The sequence below is a fragment of the Gopherus evgoodei genome, chromosome 3, assembly GCF_007399415.2.
Source record: "Gopherus evgoodei ecotype Sinaloan lineage chromosome 3, rGopEvg1_v1.p, whole genome shotgun sequence".
Lineage (NCBI taxonomy): Eukaryota > Metazoa > Chordata > Testudines > Testudinidae > Gopherus > Gopherus evgoodei.
The window spans coordinates 139,159,060-139,178,492 of NC_044324.1; the positions used below are offsets into that span (position 1 = coordinate 139,159,060).

A 19,433-nucleotide genomic window follows, 5' to 3' on the forward strand; every position below is an offset into this window, starting at 1 on the left:
TTCCTGCTATTTTTCCTGCTCTGACCTACAAGATGCAGAGTATCCTGCAACTGCTTCCATGCCCAGGGACTATGATATTGGCCTTGACCTCTCTGCACATGGGACTTTTGACAAGTGGATGCACCTAGCTGTGGACTCATTGTGGCCATGTACCACTTCTCGGCAACCCCGGAAGATTCTCTACAACTCCTCCTCCATTTTACCCTAGTGAGAGTTGCTGCATAGCACTGCCCTGCAGAGTATAAGGTGTGTGAAATCTCCATACTTGGTCTCTTTGCAGCCCACTCTCATTGAGCAATGGAATTGTAGTAACTCAGCTGCATCTGACTATCTTCTGGGCCCAAGAGGTGAGCTGTGGGCAGGTGGTGTCCCTATAAGAGTGAAACAGGATTCCATCTCGAGTATGGAAAATCTAAGCTAAATAGAGGATATGCATGATGAGACACCAGTCACAGTTAATGAGTTTGAGAACTTGTCTCTCACTGGACAGTTTAATAGCACAGTCAAGTAATAACTTAATGCCTATTCCTTGAGTTATTGGAAAATCTTTCTAATGGACTGACATGCTGCTTGTGGCCGAAGAAATAAGCATCCCCACCTTCCAAAGACCAGCTGTGGGACCACTGACAAGCATGGGTTACAGAACCAAACTGAGAAATAAAGCAGAGCAGGAAATGCAGATGTAGAAATAATTCTCAGTTTAAAGTATGGTTTTGTGTATCTGCAGTTCCATAAGCCTACAGTTCTAATGTTACTGAATCACAGCAGTAAAAAAAAAAAATCACCAGGACTGTGTACACTGGAAGAGAGCAATTTACAACCAGCATTAAGAACTTTTAACACAAGAGACAGTGAGGGAGTTCTATTGGCATACCATGTGCTGGGGATACAAGATGGCAAATAATAGCATTTTGTCATTGCTCAGATTTACAAAATGCTTAAATGCAATTGTGACAAGGTCCTCTACCTACCTCTCTTCCTGGGGTCCACCAGCTGCCCCAATAATGCTCAGAGAGACTTCTAGTTGTGCAGCACCTGTGGCTTTATTTACACCATGTTCTCCCACCACCAGTGATATACTATATACAGAGCTTGCAGACCTGACAATCTCCTCTCCTACACAGAGTCTACCCTCAGCCTAGATACTGACCTTCCCCCTTTTTCTGGCTGCCAGCCAGCCTTTATAGCCCTTGAACCCTCAGGCTCACAGGTGTAGCCAGTTCTAAAGGCCAGGCACCAGACTTCTCCCCAGCCCCAATCTATTTCCCCTGATTGGGGCTGGCTGAGCAGGGGCTAATTAGGGGCCTTTGCACCAGCACTCTGCTACAGTAATTTTAAGCTAAAATATCTCACTCTGACAGTTGATCTTTAATGTATTAATTGAGGTACACTAGGAGACTTAAGAGTTCTCCAGATCTAGGACCATCTTCATCATTACTCCTTTGTAGCAAATGCATACTGTAGAATATTCGTATACTTGGCAATGTTAAGTTGTAAAATACAACATAATGGAAAGGATGAGACACTATTTCCTTGAAGATTCAGATACAAAGTTTTTATTAAAAAAGTTCATATTTTAAAATGATTTTCTCATGTTGCTATTTTTTAATTTACAATCAGCCTCATTTTAAGGAGTTGGATCTGTTAACCTACAGCACAAATGAGAAAGGCTAAAAATAATCAAACACCTATTGCTGGAACTAGACTACTGCTCACTTCCATGCTAACATTAGCAGGACACAGACTCTGTTAAAATCCCACCCTGCCTAGTTGTCTGTATAAGGAGAGATTAACCATAGTCACCAATCCAAAAGGATTAAATTCCTTCTCTTACTGGTCAAAAATAACTGCATTTCAATTTGACCAATCAGAAACAACAAGTGGCCACTTAGTCACCTACATTTTTAAGTGAGGTGTGAGATTCAAAGCTGAAATTCATATTGCCCACTTCAGACCCTTTATGAATAACATTCTAATACTCAGTTGCCCACTTCAAGTGACCACCTCCAATTATGTGTTGCCCCTTCTGCTTAACAATCTGTCCCAATTTGTGCTTAGCTCAGATGCTCTGCTTCCCTGCCCTGATCTGAAGAGCTCTGTGTAGCTCAAAAGCGTGTTCCTTCCACCAACAGAAGTAGGTCCAATATAAGATACTACCCTAACTACCTTTTCAGGTACAGAAAACCCCAGTGGTTGGCCATATGTGCTGCTGTTATAGAAAGCTCTAAATAACAAGGACGTGCAGGGTAATCAATAGTTTCCTATGTCACTCGTGGCCATGTTGTTGCATGAGAAAACACACAATTTACAAATAACTGAGCAATATAGAATAAGATAAAATACATATATTGGTACATTTTCCATCAATCCCCGTGGACTATATAATATAGTATTCTCTATATAATCAGTCTCTTTTCATTGTCCTTTCCTGTAACAAGCAGTTCCTTTTACAGGGAGAGTCTTTGCCACATGGTAAAGTTTGCACATCTCAGGATTACTTCAGGTTAAGAAAAATGAAAAAAATCTGTTGGTTATCAAAGAGAATTCCTTTCGCACCCATTCTACCATGTCTTTTTACCCTCCATATTGGCAGTGACTGTATTTTTCACATACGTTGCTATGCAACGAGTCAATACATGGATCATAATATTTAAAGCAAGAGTTTAAGTTATGCATCATCTGTGCTCAACAAATGATAACTAGTAATAAGTTATAAACAATTCTTATCAAACCAGCTAGTAACTCCCATGCCTCACAGGAGTCAAAGTACTGTATTGCAGAGATTATTGTGAAGGAGTCAGAAAAATACAGGGACACGTTATCTCGCAGAGCAAATTCATGTCTTCCCAATTCCTTGCAAACTGAAATGAAGCAACAGAAAACTGTTGGACCTCTACAAATGTGGCTACTGTATATTCTGAAAACATGAGCTTTTCTTGTGAAGAAACTGCCACAGAATAATCCTTATTTAAAATTATGATTTTTAACAAAATGTTAGTTGAGGCTTGTCTTTCAGTGAATCACATGATTTTATAATAACTGTTTTGGTTTCAAATCATCTTAAAGTTAGCGATAGATGATCCAACTGCCTCCAGTTACTGCCAGTAATCCGCTTAGGCCTTCTAGTCCCCCTGCTTGTGTCTAGTATCGCCTTCCTTCATAAGGTGTTCCAGTGAAAACAACAGCACTACTTGTAGAGTAAGGTACCACTCAAGATAAGATATACAATCTAGCTCTTTGCACATAAATGTGGTACCAGCTTCTGTGGTACTGTCTCACCCATTAAGACAGGCAAATGGGCAGAAATCTTAATTTAAGGCCTGATCTTATAACCCTTACTCAAATATTTCTATTGGGTTCAACAATATTTATTAACAATATTTCTATTGGCTTCATTTGAGTAAGGGATGCAGGGTTGAACCATCCTGCACTGCTACAGTAACAGCTACAGTGTGTTCTGTCTAATGTCTGTGCATTCCTTTTACCCTTTTTTTTCAACAGACCATAAGTAAACATACTAATATGCCTCCTATAAGCCATCTTTTCTGGCTGTTTTTTGTCTTTTTGTCTTCCGAACTCTTAAATCCCTTAGCTTGCTAGCTTGGTGGAAACTGTTTAAGTGTACAATACAAATTCTCCACTGAGGTTTGGCTACCCAACAAGTTATTCAAGTGGCTTTGTCTCATGGGGTTTCTCTTCATCCTCTGCTTTTCCAGGTTACTCCAGTATCCTTGAACCTATAATTTATCATAAACTCATCTAAATGCTTTGAAATAATAAAGAGTTTATATTGAACTTTTTGGCTGAATGCCCTCCAGAATGTAACTTCATCAGTGAACACTCAATATTCCAAGAGGGTGGGTTCTGTTATTCAGAGTTTAAACAGCCTTGGAGATTTTCAGTCTAGTTCAGTGTTGTGAAATTGATGTCTGCCTGCTATAATCGGGCATATTGGCCTTACTGCTTTCAACAGGATGGTTGTCTTGATCTGCCTGGACTCCAGTTAAGATACAAATTTCCAAAGACATCCATGTAATTTGCTCTCAACACATTTACTTTGGCAATATTCCAGGGATGGATTGTGGTGATGGTGTTGGGGAAACATTGTCTTCCTGGTTTATTTCTAAACTTTCAGAACATGACAAAAGACAGGGAAGCACAAGAAAAAAGATCAAGTGACAAGTCTAGAAGATTTCACATTTCACGTTCCAAATGAATTCAAAGACTGATAACAAAAAAGGTCATCAAGCTTCAGAGTCTTTCTTGCCCTCTCCCTGGTTCAGTGACTCTTTCATTGTTTATCCACTATGCTAAAATCCTTTCTTTCCCCACATGTAGAGGGGGAAATTACACCCAGGTTTCCATGTTCCAGGTGACAGCTCTCACTACCGGATTAAAAGGTATAGCCTGGGCATCACTTCCTCCTCCGGCTCACTTGTGTAGAGCAAGGCAGGTGTCTAGCTCATTCTCCCAAGAAACCGGTTAGGTGCCCAAGCTACCAGACTCCAGAAGAGGGATTCCTGGTTGTAGATCACTGCAGCCCAATCATCAGTGCCTATTTCCATCAGGGGGGTGGGGCTTAGTAAACACCCTTCTCATCAGCATCTCCCATTGGCTAGCTTAGGCAGTTCCTATCTAGTGTTCTGGCTTTTGTGGCTCACATTCTTAGGCACATGTCTCCCCATCCATTGTATAGGTAACCTAGGTGCCTAACTGTGGCTTTGTGGCTTGCAGTGTTGTTCCTGTGACTTTCTAGGCTCTTAAAAGTTAGATATTGCTCAGCATTGTAATGTCTAAGTCCCTTTGTGGGTCTGGGTCTCTACATCTCAGTTCCTAATCTGTAAAATGGGGACTTAGCATTTCCCTGTAGCAGGGGGGCAGTGAAGCTTGAGATGCACTCAGATGTTACAGTGGTGGGGGGCATGTGAGATTTCTAGATAGAGAAAAGAAGTCTTATCATCCAAATTTTACAGATGGAGGGACTGCGGGACAGAGATTAATTGTTGTGGCTTTGCCAAGGCCACACAGGAAGACTGTGGCAGAGCAGGGGCTTGAATCAAAATCGACTGATTTTCCCCTTCAAAAGCCCCAGTCCCTTCTTTTTCTCCTGGGAAGCCTTGTCATTGACTTCAAGGGATCAAGTGCTGGATGAGGATGGAGACCAAAGTAACCTCTCATCTGTATTCTCGTCAGGGTGGAGGAAGTTTGCATTACCACTGCTTTTGGTGTGAGTCAATAGAGTAAGATAAAGTCTCCACAGCTCCCACTTTATTTATCTAGGTATTTATGTGACTCTCTCTGTCATCACAATATCTGAGCATCCCTCAAGAGAAAAAAACACACACAAACGACTACAAGGGGGGGAAAAACAGCTAAAATGCAGACATACGCCATAGATTTTTCTCCGTCAGCTGACTCATCTGCTCCTGAAGCTAATTACTATTTAAAAGGAAAAAGCAAACCAAAAGTGTGTTGTGAGTAGGAAAAGAATGGTTTTCTTGTTTGTTCCTGTGCTGCTCAAATGTGAAAATTACAGTCAAATTCCAATTGTATGAATATTAGGGTTTGGTTTTTTAAATGGAAGCTGTGAGGTTGTCTCTCCATTTACAGAAAATGATAATTATCACGTCTTACCATAAGACATCTGCGTTTCTTCACTTTAAGTGCTAGGAAATGCAAACAGACCACAGTTTAAGAATGACAATTAAGAGGATTTATGACTGTTTTTCTTTTTCTTCACTAAAATAAAGGTGAGCTATATATAGCCAACACTTTCCTCCAAAAAAGGAAGGTATGCAAGTCTGGAGGCTTGTGTACTTTGGATGCACAAATTCTGCTCTTATTTCTCTTCCTTGCTCAAAGCTTTCGCCTCTCATTAGCCTGCATACATAACCTAAAGCTTTAAACTTTCCTGTATTGGACATTAATAGTAATAAAGCATCATTGCACATTTTGTAAAACCAAGGCAGCACTTCAGCTGGTTGATGACATTTTCTAAGATCCATTTCTCTGTGACTTGTAATGCCCAGGAGGGTGATTATCTGCTGGTAACTACATGCCTTTCATATCTTATTGCTTATTCAGAAAAGAGTTAAATGATAGAGAAAATTGTTTGAGGACTTAGTGGTTTCACCTCCCCCACGGCATCAGCCCTTCTGATGCTTGGAAAATAAAATGCTTTTGGGCTCATTTCTGTCTGAAAGTGAAAGTGGCATAAAAACTAGTTAGGGTTAGGGAAATGTGTTTCAGTGCAACCAGATCCTGCTTTTCTCAGTTCCAGGAACTACGGTAAGCTTATATGCAGTGGGTAGGAAACTAAAATCCAAACTGATGATCATTTAGCATGTTCAAAGTGACTGGGGAATTAAATTGGAGAGAGAAATATTTTTTCTCTCTAACCTGTTGTAACTCATAGCTAGAAAAACCTGACAGACTTCAATCATGGCCTAGATTTTCTCTCCTCTACCTCCATTATGGGAGAAAGCTGGATGATCCAGAAGCAGGGTCCCAATGTGCCTGCAGAAGCCTGCAGAAGCCACTTCACTCCAAATGGGGGGGTGGATGGCAGGTCTCTGCAGAGCAGGAAAGGGTGTGTGGGGGCTGGGAGAAGTCACAACCGTAACATGCCTCTTTTCAACCCTGGCAGGTATATATCCTGGAGTTTATGCTGCATCAAGTAGCCTGACATTTTACTCTGGGTGAAATTCATCTCTGTGCAGTAGGGTCAGAAAAAGACCGCTGCACGCACCACTTAAGAATCACATAACTCTTTTGAGGACTTACATTGGATGTTGCTGGCACATGAGTCTGTGCTGACCATTCTGCACAGAGATGAAAGGATTTTGCACAAGCGGCCAGTAACATCAAGGCTCCCATGCTGGATGGAGGCAGGTCCAGCCATTATCACTCAGGTACACCACTAGTTCATTATTGTAGAATGAAGCTCATGTTTTATACAAGTATCCAGACTGAAGCTGGACCTTTCAAAGTGTTGTGGCTCACCCATGGCTACAATAAGTAGCTAATGGATCACAGTAAATCCTCATTTCTGTTTTGAAGGGAGTTTCCATTTTTCAATATCCGTATTTTTGCCTGTAAAGGCTCTGAGCAAGCTCCTTTCTCTCCAGAGTGATTGTTTAATGTTCAGAGTTTCCCTAATTAAAATAATAAATTAAATATGCACTGCAGAGATGTTTTAATGACTAGTATTTCACATTAACTGCTGAACCATCAAAAACCAAGAAACACCAAATTATTTAGCATACAATTAAACATTTTTGGAGCACACCTGCCTATATTTTCTGGAGTAGGAGATCAGAAAGTGCTTTTCATGCTATTGATGACCATTGACTGTTGGAGTGAACTTCCCAAAGTCTTACGCCATTTTGTTTTTGTTTCTAGTTTTTGAGAGTGGACCAAGACAAAGACCGAGAATGCAGTCTGGATTGTGCAGGATCCCCTCAGAAGTCACTTTGTGCTTCTGATGGAAGGACTTTCCTGTCCCGTTGTGAATTTCAACGAGCAAAATGCAAAGATCCTCAGTTGGAAATTGCATATAGGGGCAACTGCAAAGGTAAGCACTGAAAAGCCTGGTGCATTCCTAATGTAGAAAATTAAACTAAATTAGGGGTGTTGTACTCTGATAATCAGCAGGAACAGTGGGGTTTTAAGAGAATAGTTTCACCTCACTAGACAAGAGTTCACTCAAATATCTCTAAGTATGGTAAGAATGGAAGGTCTGGATCCTATTCTAAACTCTGCCACTGATTTGGGGCCTGATGCAAAGTCTATTGAAGTCAATGGCAGTCTTTCTGTTAATTTCAGTGGGCTTTGCATCCAGCCCATGCTATGTGATCTTGTTCAAGTGTAGCTTGGTTTTCCCATTGGGGGGGCGGGGTGGGAGTTGGTGAAGTGATGAGATGTTCATCTGAAAGATACTCTATTAGGGCAAGTTATTATAATGATATTATATACAAAGATTCATCAATCAGCACAACAGAAATAAAATAAACCCAATTTCTTACAAAGCAATTGATTTTTATTTATTGCATCAGAGGGATACTATAATGTTTGGTCCGGATTCTGCAAGCTGTCCTTTGCAAGTGCAGATGTCCATTCATGCAGTACAACTTGCAGGATCAGGCCCTCTGTTCCAGTGTTTTACTGGCTGATGAATCTTCACATTAATTGTACTACAATGAAAAATTCACTAAGGACCATTTCCATGAGTAAATATTTGTCTTAAGCAGCCACCCAAAAGTATCCCCCAAAGTTTCCAATACAAAATGGTTAAATCTTTAGTTGAGAACCCTCCTTTGCTAGGCACCAGTATTTTGGTGATCTTCTGGCATCTCAAGCGTCCATGTGTTTGGCTGGGCTGAGCATCTTTTTGTTTCACAAAATTGAGTTTTCTTGTTAGATTAATTCAAATATCTTTTTCTTAATAATCTCTGTTTTTTAGAGACAAAATTGCTTTCTTCTAGAGTTGGATTTGCAAAAGTGTCTAAATAACTTAGGAGCATATATCCCATTGAAAATGAATGGGAACTGCACTCCTAAGTCACTTGGGTGTTTTTGGAAATACCACCCATGGTCCCTATGTGGTGACCTGTTCAATCATGTGATCATTTCTTCATCTAGGGCCTGCTCCAACTTTCATTGACTTCAATGGGAGTTGGACTGGATCCTCACTGTTACTTTCTTTGGCCTGCTGCTGCAATTTATTGTGCATGGGTGGACTGCCATGCTTGGAAAGACCCCCTTTGAAGTCAGTAGGGCTGTGGGTAGCCTCAGCAGTTTGCCTATGTGCAAGATGTTGTAAGATTGAGGCCTTTGTTTATTTCCCTCCAATTCTTTGCAATTTCCTGAAGCAAGTGTTCTTACACTATGCATATTTATTTAGACATATAAGTGCACTTCTCTTCAAGCCTGATTCTGTGAAGAGATGAGCATCCACAATTCCCTCTGAAGTAAATGAGAATGGAGAGTGATCCAGTCCTTGCTGGACTGGCTCCACAGTTAGGATTTTCCTGTGTGTACCTCAGAAATAGGAACTAAACTGAATCCTGTTTGAGGCTTCCTGCCTACTGCCTTCAGTACTTTCCATTGAGGTGGACAGGCTCATTCTTCTACTCCTTAATTACATTCCTTTCGCTAGAAAAAAAATATTTGTCTTGATTCAATTTAACAAACAAAAACAATCACCGAGGAGGTAAATCTGTGGGCTTAAATGACAAGAAAAAAGTCTTTTAAATTTTTGCTAGTTTTGAAATCCAGTGAAATAGTTTCAGATGGCAGCAAAACCTCATTCTCCTTCCCTAGTTTCTTCATTTGTTCTTTTAGTTCTCCTTCTCCCCTAAGTTCATAGACACTTGGCAATGAGATGTCCCAACATTTCAATACCATTATTTAGTGATCTAAGCCATGCACATTTTCATTCTTCCAAATCCTAGTCATAGAAATGATGACATGCTTCCTCTCTTAAATGCAGGGCTTGATTTTCTGCTCAGTGCTCTGTTTTTTTAAAAATATAAGTATAGCGGTGATCACAAAGATTTACCTTCCCTTACTCTCTAATAACAACAAAAAGATTGAGACCACACAGACTCAACCTCTTGGAGACAATTTTCAACTTCATCTCTCTCTATTAGCTCCAACAAGCCTCTAAAGCACCAAGAGACATTCTGTCTCCTCCTCCCCCTAGACGAAACATCATGCTAGCATTGTATTAGCTGATGGATCTACTTCCTTATATGAACAAAGAAAACATAATGGAGTTATTTGAGCCCAAGTGCCTGTTTTCACTGACAACAGGAAGAATTATTGTAAACACTTTGTGTTAGTGCACTGTACATATTTAAAACACTAGGCACTCTGTGAAGTGAAGTGTTATGCATACTTTTTTCTTAATTATTTTTCCATGCAATTTACCAAATGCACTGACAATGGCAACTACAGAATTCTTTCCTCCCCTATAAAAATGTATAGAATTTCCCTATGCAAAGCTTATGGGGATCAGCTCTAGCAGTGCTTGCAAAATTTTTCTGCGATTGGTTGATATATAAAGTTTACAGAAGTACTTTATTGCTGTGTACATTTTAACCTATAACATTTTAGCACAATTGTAATCCTGGCATCTGACCCCCCCCCAGCTCTACTCGGGCAGCTTAAATATTACCGTTAGTTGTCACACACCGTTCAAGATGGTGCTTTTTGTCTCTCAGTTCAATGAGCATGAAATTCACTCAACTTTTTATTTTTCTATATAGATGTTATATTGCTTTGGGGCATAAGTGCCACTTGTACACCTGGTGAATATCAGTGAGAAAGAGACTACTCTTATTTTCACTTTTAATTTCATATTTAATTTAATTAAAACACCCTTGGAGTGTTCAGAGACATGCCACTTCACTCCTGCCCATGGCAGCAATCCTCTGAAATAACTCAGGCTGTGAAAACAAGTTTGAGCACAGAAAAAGAGAGGCCAACTGGTCTCACTGCAGTTTCAATTTTTGCATCCCATCTTGCTACACTGTCACCTTTGATAACCCTGATCAAACATTCTGCTGAAGGTGCTGAGAGAGACTCCACTTCAGCCAACTGCCTATGAGGAGCGGAGCTTGTTGTTTCGGGTGATGGATTAATTAGTTAAAGAGCAGAGGTTTTTAGTAGAACTGACTGAGAACATTTTCATGAAAATTGAATTCTGTTCACATGTCTGTTTTTTGGATCAAAACCTGAGTGTCTCGATTCAGGAAGCGGGGGAGATTCAGGTTCAAATCCATAAATGCCTGATTCTGAACAGAATTTTTCATCCCCGATTACTTTGAATCAGGCAGAGCAGGGACTGAGTCTCTCTTACTCCCTCCCCCAATAACTTCCCAATTAAAACTTTTTGGCAAAACTGATACATCTCCATGAAATATTTTGGCTTTGATGCAATTTCATTTTTGTCCAAAATGCTGTGACCAGCTCTGGTTTCAGGTCAGCATATACACTGAGCTCTTGTGGCAGTTTCTGCCATCTAGCCTCGCTGAATAACTTGTAGTCAGCATTTGCTCTGAAGCCTTTTACATGCCTGTTTACACAATCAAAACTGGGATATTTTTACATACACAATAAAGTTTGAATCAAATTCAAATGAATGTCTCCTCACATTCCTTTCTCCAAATATTAGCCCCAGACAGATCTCTCCTCCCACAAAAGCCAAGAATTCACAGTGACTTTCTTCTTTGTCCAATTCTGTTATCAATCTTTGCTTGATATATTTATTTTGAGACTGTCAAAAGACTGGAATTACAGAGATACCATTGTCTTAAAGGGCTTATTGTTTTCTCTCTTGTTTTTGTTATTTAGGTTTCATTTACCAGGACAAAGTTGACTTTTAAGGGAATTCCTTAACACCAGGGGGGGAAATCTATTTTTAAGTTTGGATTTTAAATGCAACAATAAAACCTACTGACAGAACTTTAATCCCCATCTCCTTTCTCCCACTTCTGTCCCCTGTGCCCTCATGCCTGTAGCTGTGTGTGAATTTTTGGTTTTTAAGATAATAAAGTTAAGGGAGGATGAACTGGTCTGAAAACAGGTCAGTCGTGAGCCTTACACCCACCTTTGACCAAAATTAGAACACACCTAATGGACTCTTTTAATTTTAAGGAAAACAACAACCCTGCAATTCATTTTTCTCTCTCTTATTTTTCATTTTTGTGCACTCTTATGCTTCCCGGCAAGGCTGGAACCAGATGCCAAAGTGTTGGAAACATTGTGAGAAGTCTGATTCTTGTAATATTTCCAGCCCACTTTTGTAGCTTCAAGAGGTTCAGCTAGTTTGAATAAACTTTAGATGAACAGCCACATTTTTGGATGCTTCTCCAAACCAAACCTAAACTCTGAACTTCCCTCACTAGACATAGACATTTGGTTGTGCAAGAAAATTGGTGCAAGCTGAGAAGCATCATTGTTTGTGTTACAGTTGAACTAAGAAGCACTAATCGTGATCAGGTCCCAATGTGTATATATACATAGGAGGAAACAGCCCCTGCCCTGAAGAGTTTACAATCTAAATAGACAAGAGTGGGTGAAAGGAACGATTGTTATCCTTATTTTACAGATGGAAAACTGAAACACAGTGAGATTAAGTGACTAGCTGAAGGTCACACAGGAAGTCTGTCATAGAACCAGAGATTGCACCTGGATTTCCTGGACAGTAATCCAGGGCCTTATTCACAAGACTGTCCTGTTATACTTTACTTAAGCCTACTGTTATAACTGGTCTAACATGGAACTCTACTCTGAGGCTTGATCCTCTGAGGTGCTGATCCTGTGAGGTTGCTGTGCCTCAACTTCTGTTGAAGTCAGTGTGATTTGAGGAGTCTTGGAACCTCGAAGGAGTGCTCAGTGCTTTTACAAGATTGACTCTTGATGCTCTGTAGATAAATATGAACCATATGAGCTAAAATTTCCTGACCTTGATCAAAATGAGTACCCGAGTACACACAGATACTGCACTTAAAAATAATTGGAATAGAAAAGTCACATAATTGTTTACAAACAACCCCCAGATCCTGTCATCTGGACCCTTGAGTCATGCAGAGCCCCTTTATAATTAGTGGAACTTTGCACAGCACAGGCGTCTGCTGTCAGGATGCTGCCAAAGGGTAAAATCTTGCAGTTAATGGGGGTTTTGCTCAATTAAGAACTAAGCCCAGATCATCCCCTATTGTTTGCACTTGTGGAGGGATCAAAAGTGTCCGGCCCATGTGGAATTGGGGAGTTGCACTGATTAAATCTTTAATCCCCTCATAAACTTCCCAAAGACTTTGTGTTGTCCTTGGAGCTCTATGGCTCCTGAGGAGTGAAAATGTGCCATGGAAGAAGGGGGTAGGGCTATGTGAAACCTTCTCTCCCCTACCAATCCTGAACAGAACTCCTCTGCATTAGACTGCATGAATACTTTCTCCACCCACTGAAGCCCCCCTGAGATTTGCAGGTGGGTTCCCATGGCATCAGAAATCCACCAGAGCCATGCTGCCATGGAAGGTGAGGAGGGAGCCTAGGCTAGCCTTCTTCTATGTTTGCCTACAATGAGATATGATAGAACAAGAAGCAATGGGCTTAAACTGCAGCAAGGGAGATTTAGGTTGGACATTAGGAAAAAGTTGCCTAGGGAGGTTGTGGAATCTCCATCTCTGGAGATATTTAAGAGTAGGTTAGATAAATGTCTATTAGGGATGGTCTAGACAGTATTTGGTCCTGCCATGAGGGCAGGGGACTGGACTCGATGACCTCTCGAGATCCCTTCCAGTCCTTGAGTCTATGAGACACTTTTCAGCTTGGCTGACCCCTCCGTTTCTCTCTCTCAGGCTTTTCTTCACATAACAAATAGACACACAACATAAATATGTTTTGCCTTTTATAAATCAGAAAAATAAATCATAAATCAGGGTAATGTAAGTGACTCATGATAGTGATGGATCTCCAGAGCTCAAGTGCTGACTTCCTTTCAGGTTGCTTGGAGAGGCCCTATCTCTCTAATCCTGCGTTGTTCTGCTCAATAGCATTTTCACAGTTGAGGCACAAAAATCCTGAGATTTTTGAGGCAGGTTCAGTTGGAAGCAGAGGGATCCAGAAAAATCTGATGTTAGACAGTAATGCCTTCCTTCCAATTCGCACTGCTGTGTCTGGTTCTATGCACTGCACTCCAGCCTTTGGACGCCAAGCCTCCATTTCTTCCTGCTTTATATTTAAAGGAAGAAATATTGTCTAGTAACTAGAGTATGGGACTGGGGATAAGATTTCTGTATTTTATTCCTGGATTTGCATCTACTCTGAGTATGACATTGTGTGTCTGTCTGTTTTACCCACCTGTACAATGGGCACTTAACAGTACCTAACACAGATGTAGTGAGACTTCATTAATGTGTATAAATTGTTTTGAGAGTTTTGGATGACCGAGTCTGTATAGTGGGGCTTAACCTGAACTTTTTAGTCCTCACTCAGGCAAAACATCCATTGCCTTAAGGCAGTGTTTCCCTACTTGTGTAGGGAAAGCCCCTGGTGGGCCAAGTCAGTTTGTTTACCTGCCCCGTCTGCAGGTCTGACTGATCGCGGCTCCCACTGGCCACGGTTCGCAACTCCAGGCCAATGAGAGCTTCTGGAAGTGGTGCAGGCTGAGGGATGTGCTGGCCGCCGCTTCCAGCACCTTGAGCTGCAAACCATGGACAGTGGGAGTCACGATCAGCCGCACCTGCGGACAGAGCAGGTAAACAAACCGGCCCTGCCCGCCAGGGGCTTTCCCTACATAAGCAGCATCCCAGGTTTGGGAAACACTGCCTTAAGTGAATTTTGCCTAAGTGAAAACTTGGTGATTGGTCTTTAGAGTCTGGATATCTAGGCCCAGAACCAGCCAAACACTTAATCACATTTTAAATTGTAAGCATATGAGTAGACCCTCTGACTTCAATTATTCTGCTCCTATACTTCAAACTAAGCATGTGCTTTGCTGGATCAGAGCCTTATTCTTGATATTTAATTTGTATTTATTTATTTATCTGACAATACATAGGGCTGTATGTTTGTGGCAGAAACTGTGCTATATAATAAAATCTGTGACAAAATTTTTTTCGTAAAAAATCATGGCCTTTCCCTTAAAGAAAAGTCCTATAGGTTTTTAGAACCATCCTGTAGCATTTAGTAGAATTTTACAGCAGAAATATGATTATCTATTTCCTGATTCAAAAATATATACAAAGGTTGTGCAAATTCTCTGTTAGATTCTTAGAGGTTTTAGAATCATTTCTACAGAGCTATTGGTTTCATCTCTATTATCTTGTATAGGACTTTTGCATTAGTCTTATTACTCTGGTTAGCTCATTACTGAACATGGCTCCATCCATGAGTTTTGAAAATGTGAGATTATATATTTGTAGTGTCATGGTTTTCAAATGGTTTTAGGTTATTCAATTAATTTGTATTGTAAAATATATATATTTTACGACTTCTCATAATTTTCTGTGACAAACAATACATGTATATTAATACTGTATTTAAACTAAAATTTGAGTGGGGTGAGACAGTTTCTGTTACAAAACCTTCTTTTTCCATTTTTTGGAGATGTCAAACACTCAGCCTTAGTCATAAGTAGATTAGTGGGAATCTTGCTCTGTTGTGAGAAGATCAATAATATTTTGTTTTTCAGAGACCAGAAACTGTTAATGTCAATTGAAAATGAACATTTTAGTACTTGACAGACATCTGTTCATCTCACATCTCGGCTTCTTCAAGTATCAAGTCTCCAAACTCTGTCAGGCTGCTGTATCTTGTCTCAGAGTGAGCAATATCTAAAACAGAAGTGTCCAGTGAGAAAAAACAGCTTTTTCTTTCTGGTGTATTTTCAAGAGAATAATGAATAATTGACAGCAGCAGTTCATTTTTCAGTTTTACAGATGTTATAAGGGTGGATTGAAACAAGTAGCATTTTACTTCAGACTGCATCAGTTTAGTGTTCTTTAAATATTCAAGGTCTCTCTGCATAAGTTCTGGAAGGTTCAGGAAACTTAGCAAAAGTAGGGTCCTACCAAATTCACCGCTATGAAAAATGCGTCACGGACCATGAAATCTGGTCTCCCCACTCTACTGCAATGAAATTTTGTCTTGTGTGCTTTTACTCTATACCAGGGGTTGGCAACCTTTGAGAAGTGGTGTGCCAAGTCTTCATTAATTTAAGGTTTTGCATGCCAGTAAAAGGTTTTGTGTGCCAGACCGGCAGCATGGGCAGCAGATGGAACCCCAAAATGAACAAGGCCGGCGGCCAGGACCCTGGCTGGTGGATGGAACCCCAGATCGGCAGCAGGATGAGCCACTTAGCCCGCTGCCAGTCTGGGGTTCCGTCCACTGGCCCCTGCCAGTCAGGGTCCCAGTTCCTGGCCCCGCTCAGCCTGCTGCTATCCAGGCTGGCAGCGGGCTGAGCGGGGCCGGCGGCCGGGACCCCAGCTTGCTCATCCCGCTGCCGGTCTGGGGTTCCATCTGCCTACCCCTACCAGCCAGGGTCCTGGTTGGCGGCCCTGCTCATTCCACTGCCGGCCTGGGCTCTGACCGCCTGCCCTGCCAGCAGGTCTGGGGTTCCGTAATCCAGGTCAGCAGTGGACTGAGTGGGGACCCCGGCTGGCAGCAGTGTGCCACTTAAAATCAGCCCACGTGCCACCTTTTGGCATGCGTGTCACAGGTTGCTGATCCCTGCCCTATACTATACAGATTTCATGGGGGAGACCAGCATTCCCCATATTGAGTGTCCTGCCCCAAGAGGGATTTTCAGGGGGTAGCAAGGTTATTTTAGGAGGGTCATGGTATTGCCACCCTTACTTCTGCATTGCCGCTGGTGGTGGCTCTGCCTTCAGAGCTGGGCTCCCAGCCAGCAGCTGCAGCTGTCCAGCTCTGAAGGCAGTGCCACCGCCAGCAGCAGCACAGAAGTAAGGATAGCAGTATTGCAACCACCCCAAACTCCTTTTTTTTTGGGGGGGGGGTGAGGATCCCTACAATTACAACACTGTGAAATTTCAAATATAAATAGCTGAAACCATGAAATTTACGATTTTTAAAATCCCATGACCATGAAATTGACCAAAGTGGACCCTGAATTTGGTAAGGCTCTAAGCTTGAGGAAGCTGAAGAGAGTATGCGATGTTTGCTTTTGCATTCTGGACACCAGCAGAACTTTCAGTTTAGTTGTCAGCGATGGTACACGCAAGCTCCTGTGGGGCCAGGTCCTGGAGTGCTTACTCAGACAAACTCCCATTGGCTTTAATAGGCGTTTTTACTTGAAAAGGAGCTGCAAGATTTGCAGAGTTATGCACCCAAGATAATAATTATATTTGTTTTTCAATAATAGCAAGAAGATTCTTTTTTCCCCCTCTTTCCATTTATTTTGAAGTTAATGTGACAGATAGTGATTGACTAATAGCCTGTATCCGTTTCACAAGTTCATTCTGGACAATGGCAAAGGAAGTGTGCCTATACAATCCTACCAATGTGCCTCAGCTCTGTCCTGGAATTCCTCGACACCCATGAGGTGGTAGTTTGGGCTCCAAGCATAGCAAGTATAGCTATATTCATTCGTTACAAAGGCTATACCTACAGTGTCTCACTGCTAAGTAAGCACAACCCAGACATCCATCACAAATAATATCATTGCTATTTCTCTGTAATGATGTAGATCCCTTTCTCTATGGGAAACCCTATACAGTTGATGTTTAGCTTAACTAATTTATGATATCTTAAAGAGCCTTACTGTTTAAAAATGTCCTCCTTTTATGGGCTATCATAGACATAACAAAGGGTACTCTCTTCATTTTCAGATTCACATAAAGAATTGAAACACATATAAAAATATGTGTGGAATTTCACATAAAATATTTTGCTATATTCTCAGAAAGATGGATATACAGCATTTCAATAACATTAAAAGAATTAAAGTTCCTAGTAGTGGTGAAAAAAGTTTCACTCTTACTTAGTAGCTGTAGAATGCACTCCTTGCAAGTCTCCAAACACAGGGAAATTTACAACATACACTTCAGTAAGGTAAACTTTTCTCTTCAGATTCTAATATTACTATTCAGCCGTGACATTCCCTACATGTAGGGAAAGCAGGATATCACTATTGAGTGTTTCTCTGAGGATGTGAATTTTATGCTACTACTTTAAACTTGGGTGGAGCCATCCCACCTTACCAATCCTTCACCTTCTGCTAACAGCCTGACTAAAAAGATAGAACTTGCATCTTGGCTTGGTAGGTCAAACAAGTCAGGCTTTATTGGACCAAGTAATATACTTCACATCTTGCATTTTTCCTTCTTTTCTTTTTACTTGTTTCTCTCATCTTTCTCCCATACCCAGCAAATTTTGGGGGCGAGGAGGGGGAAATCAGTTTTTGAAAATGGGGTGTGTGTGTGTGTCACAAAATGAAAAACAAAAAATACTGGAAAAAGATCACAAAAAATTTGTATTCTGTTCTTGGTCCTTTTTCATAATACTATAAATTCATGCAAAGATTGTTAAAGTCAGAATGCACAGGAATAGGGAGCGAACAAAACTCTTCTTTATACTCAAATACACTTTCAGCCATAGCCACAACTCTGCAAAGTTCAACAGTTCCACTTAGTAGAGGTTTGTGCTCATACTTTCTATTGATCTCAATCCATGTAATTTCACTCTGTTTCTGTACAAAATTAAAATCTCAAAGCAAAACTAAGTTGAAACTACCAGGACTGAAGTCCCAGTGCAGTACTGAAGACTTGAAAGCACACCTAGTTGTGATTTTTTTTTTTTGATGCAGAATCATAAATGGGCCCATATTCATATTAACCTGGTCAGGCTCATTCAAAACATTTGTGAACCTTTGTGCCCCTTTCAGAAGGTCTGGTCTGTGTTTTGGGTTTGTAATAAACCCAAAATTAAGGTTGATTTCTGTTTCGGATTTTACTGTGAATACTTGGCATGCCTCTAGGCACATTGTATCTAGTCAAATGAGACTTAGTTAAAAGAGAGAGGAATATTTTTGTGCCAAGGAGGATTCCACCACAGCATTCCTTGTTTTATCTTAAAGCTTAACGATCTAAGTGGCTGGGTGGTTGCAAATGTGAAAAACACAGTGTCTGTCTCCATTAGATGCCAAGAGAAGAAGATAATGCTGCCTTCTTGTTAAGATCCAGAATGCAGCAATAAAACTGAAAGAAAGAAATCATCGGATGATCATTACCACCAAGTACAAAGTCTTTATCTTGTGAATGTGTCATGTTAAATGTCTCTGCAAACATCCACCACCTCTTCACTCTCAAAATGTGGATGGTCTTCAGATCTTTGAAACAAGGAGATTCAAGCACAAGTGACTTGTTACATATTTCATATCCTTCTAGAATACTGATATATATGTCTTTTAACCTAGTGGTGATCAGCTCTTAGAGCTGTATGACTTTAGGTTGAATTTAGCAGCGTTACTTTGATTTAAGCCTGGACTCGTCCACACAAGGAAGCCTTTTTTTTCAACTTAAAGGGTTCTTTAAATCGATTTCTTTACTCCCCCTCCAACAAGGGGATTAGCACTGAAATCGGCCTTTGCCAGGTCAAATTTGGGATAGTGTGGACACAATTTGACGGTATTGGCCTCCAGGAGCTATCCCAGAGTGCTCCATTATGACCGCTCCGGACAGCGCTCTCGACTCAGATGCACTGGCCAGGTAGACAGGAAAAGGCCTGCAAACTTTTGAATTTCATTTCCTGTTTGGCCAGTATTTTTGCAGAGCTCATGCAGAGCTCATCAGCATGATGTGCACATTGCCGGGGCACATTGCCCAGCCCATACTTTGTGAGAAGTCTATGACTATGTCCCTCTTATCACCATGCTGCCATTGCCTCCTCGCCTGGTTTTGCGCGAAACA

General features: G+C 41.0%; 1 protein-coding gene across 1 annotated transcript in view; it reads left to right on the forward strand.

Annotated features, from left to right (window-relative positions):
- SMOC2 (SPARC related modular calcium binding 2) overlaps positions 1–19,433 on the forward strand; it is a 170,180-nt gene that overhangs the window by 52,080 nt on the left and 98,667 nt on the right. Inside the window, exon 2 of the mRNA XM_030556794.1 lies at positions 7,402–7,573. Within this exon, the coding sequence (XP_030412654.1) occupies positions 7,402–7,573 (172 nt within the window). The remainder of the gene's footprint in view (positions 1–7,401; positions 7,574–19,433) is intronic.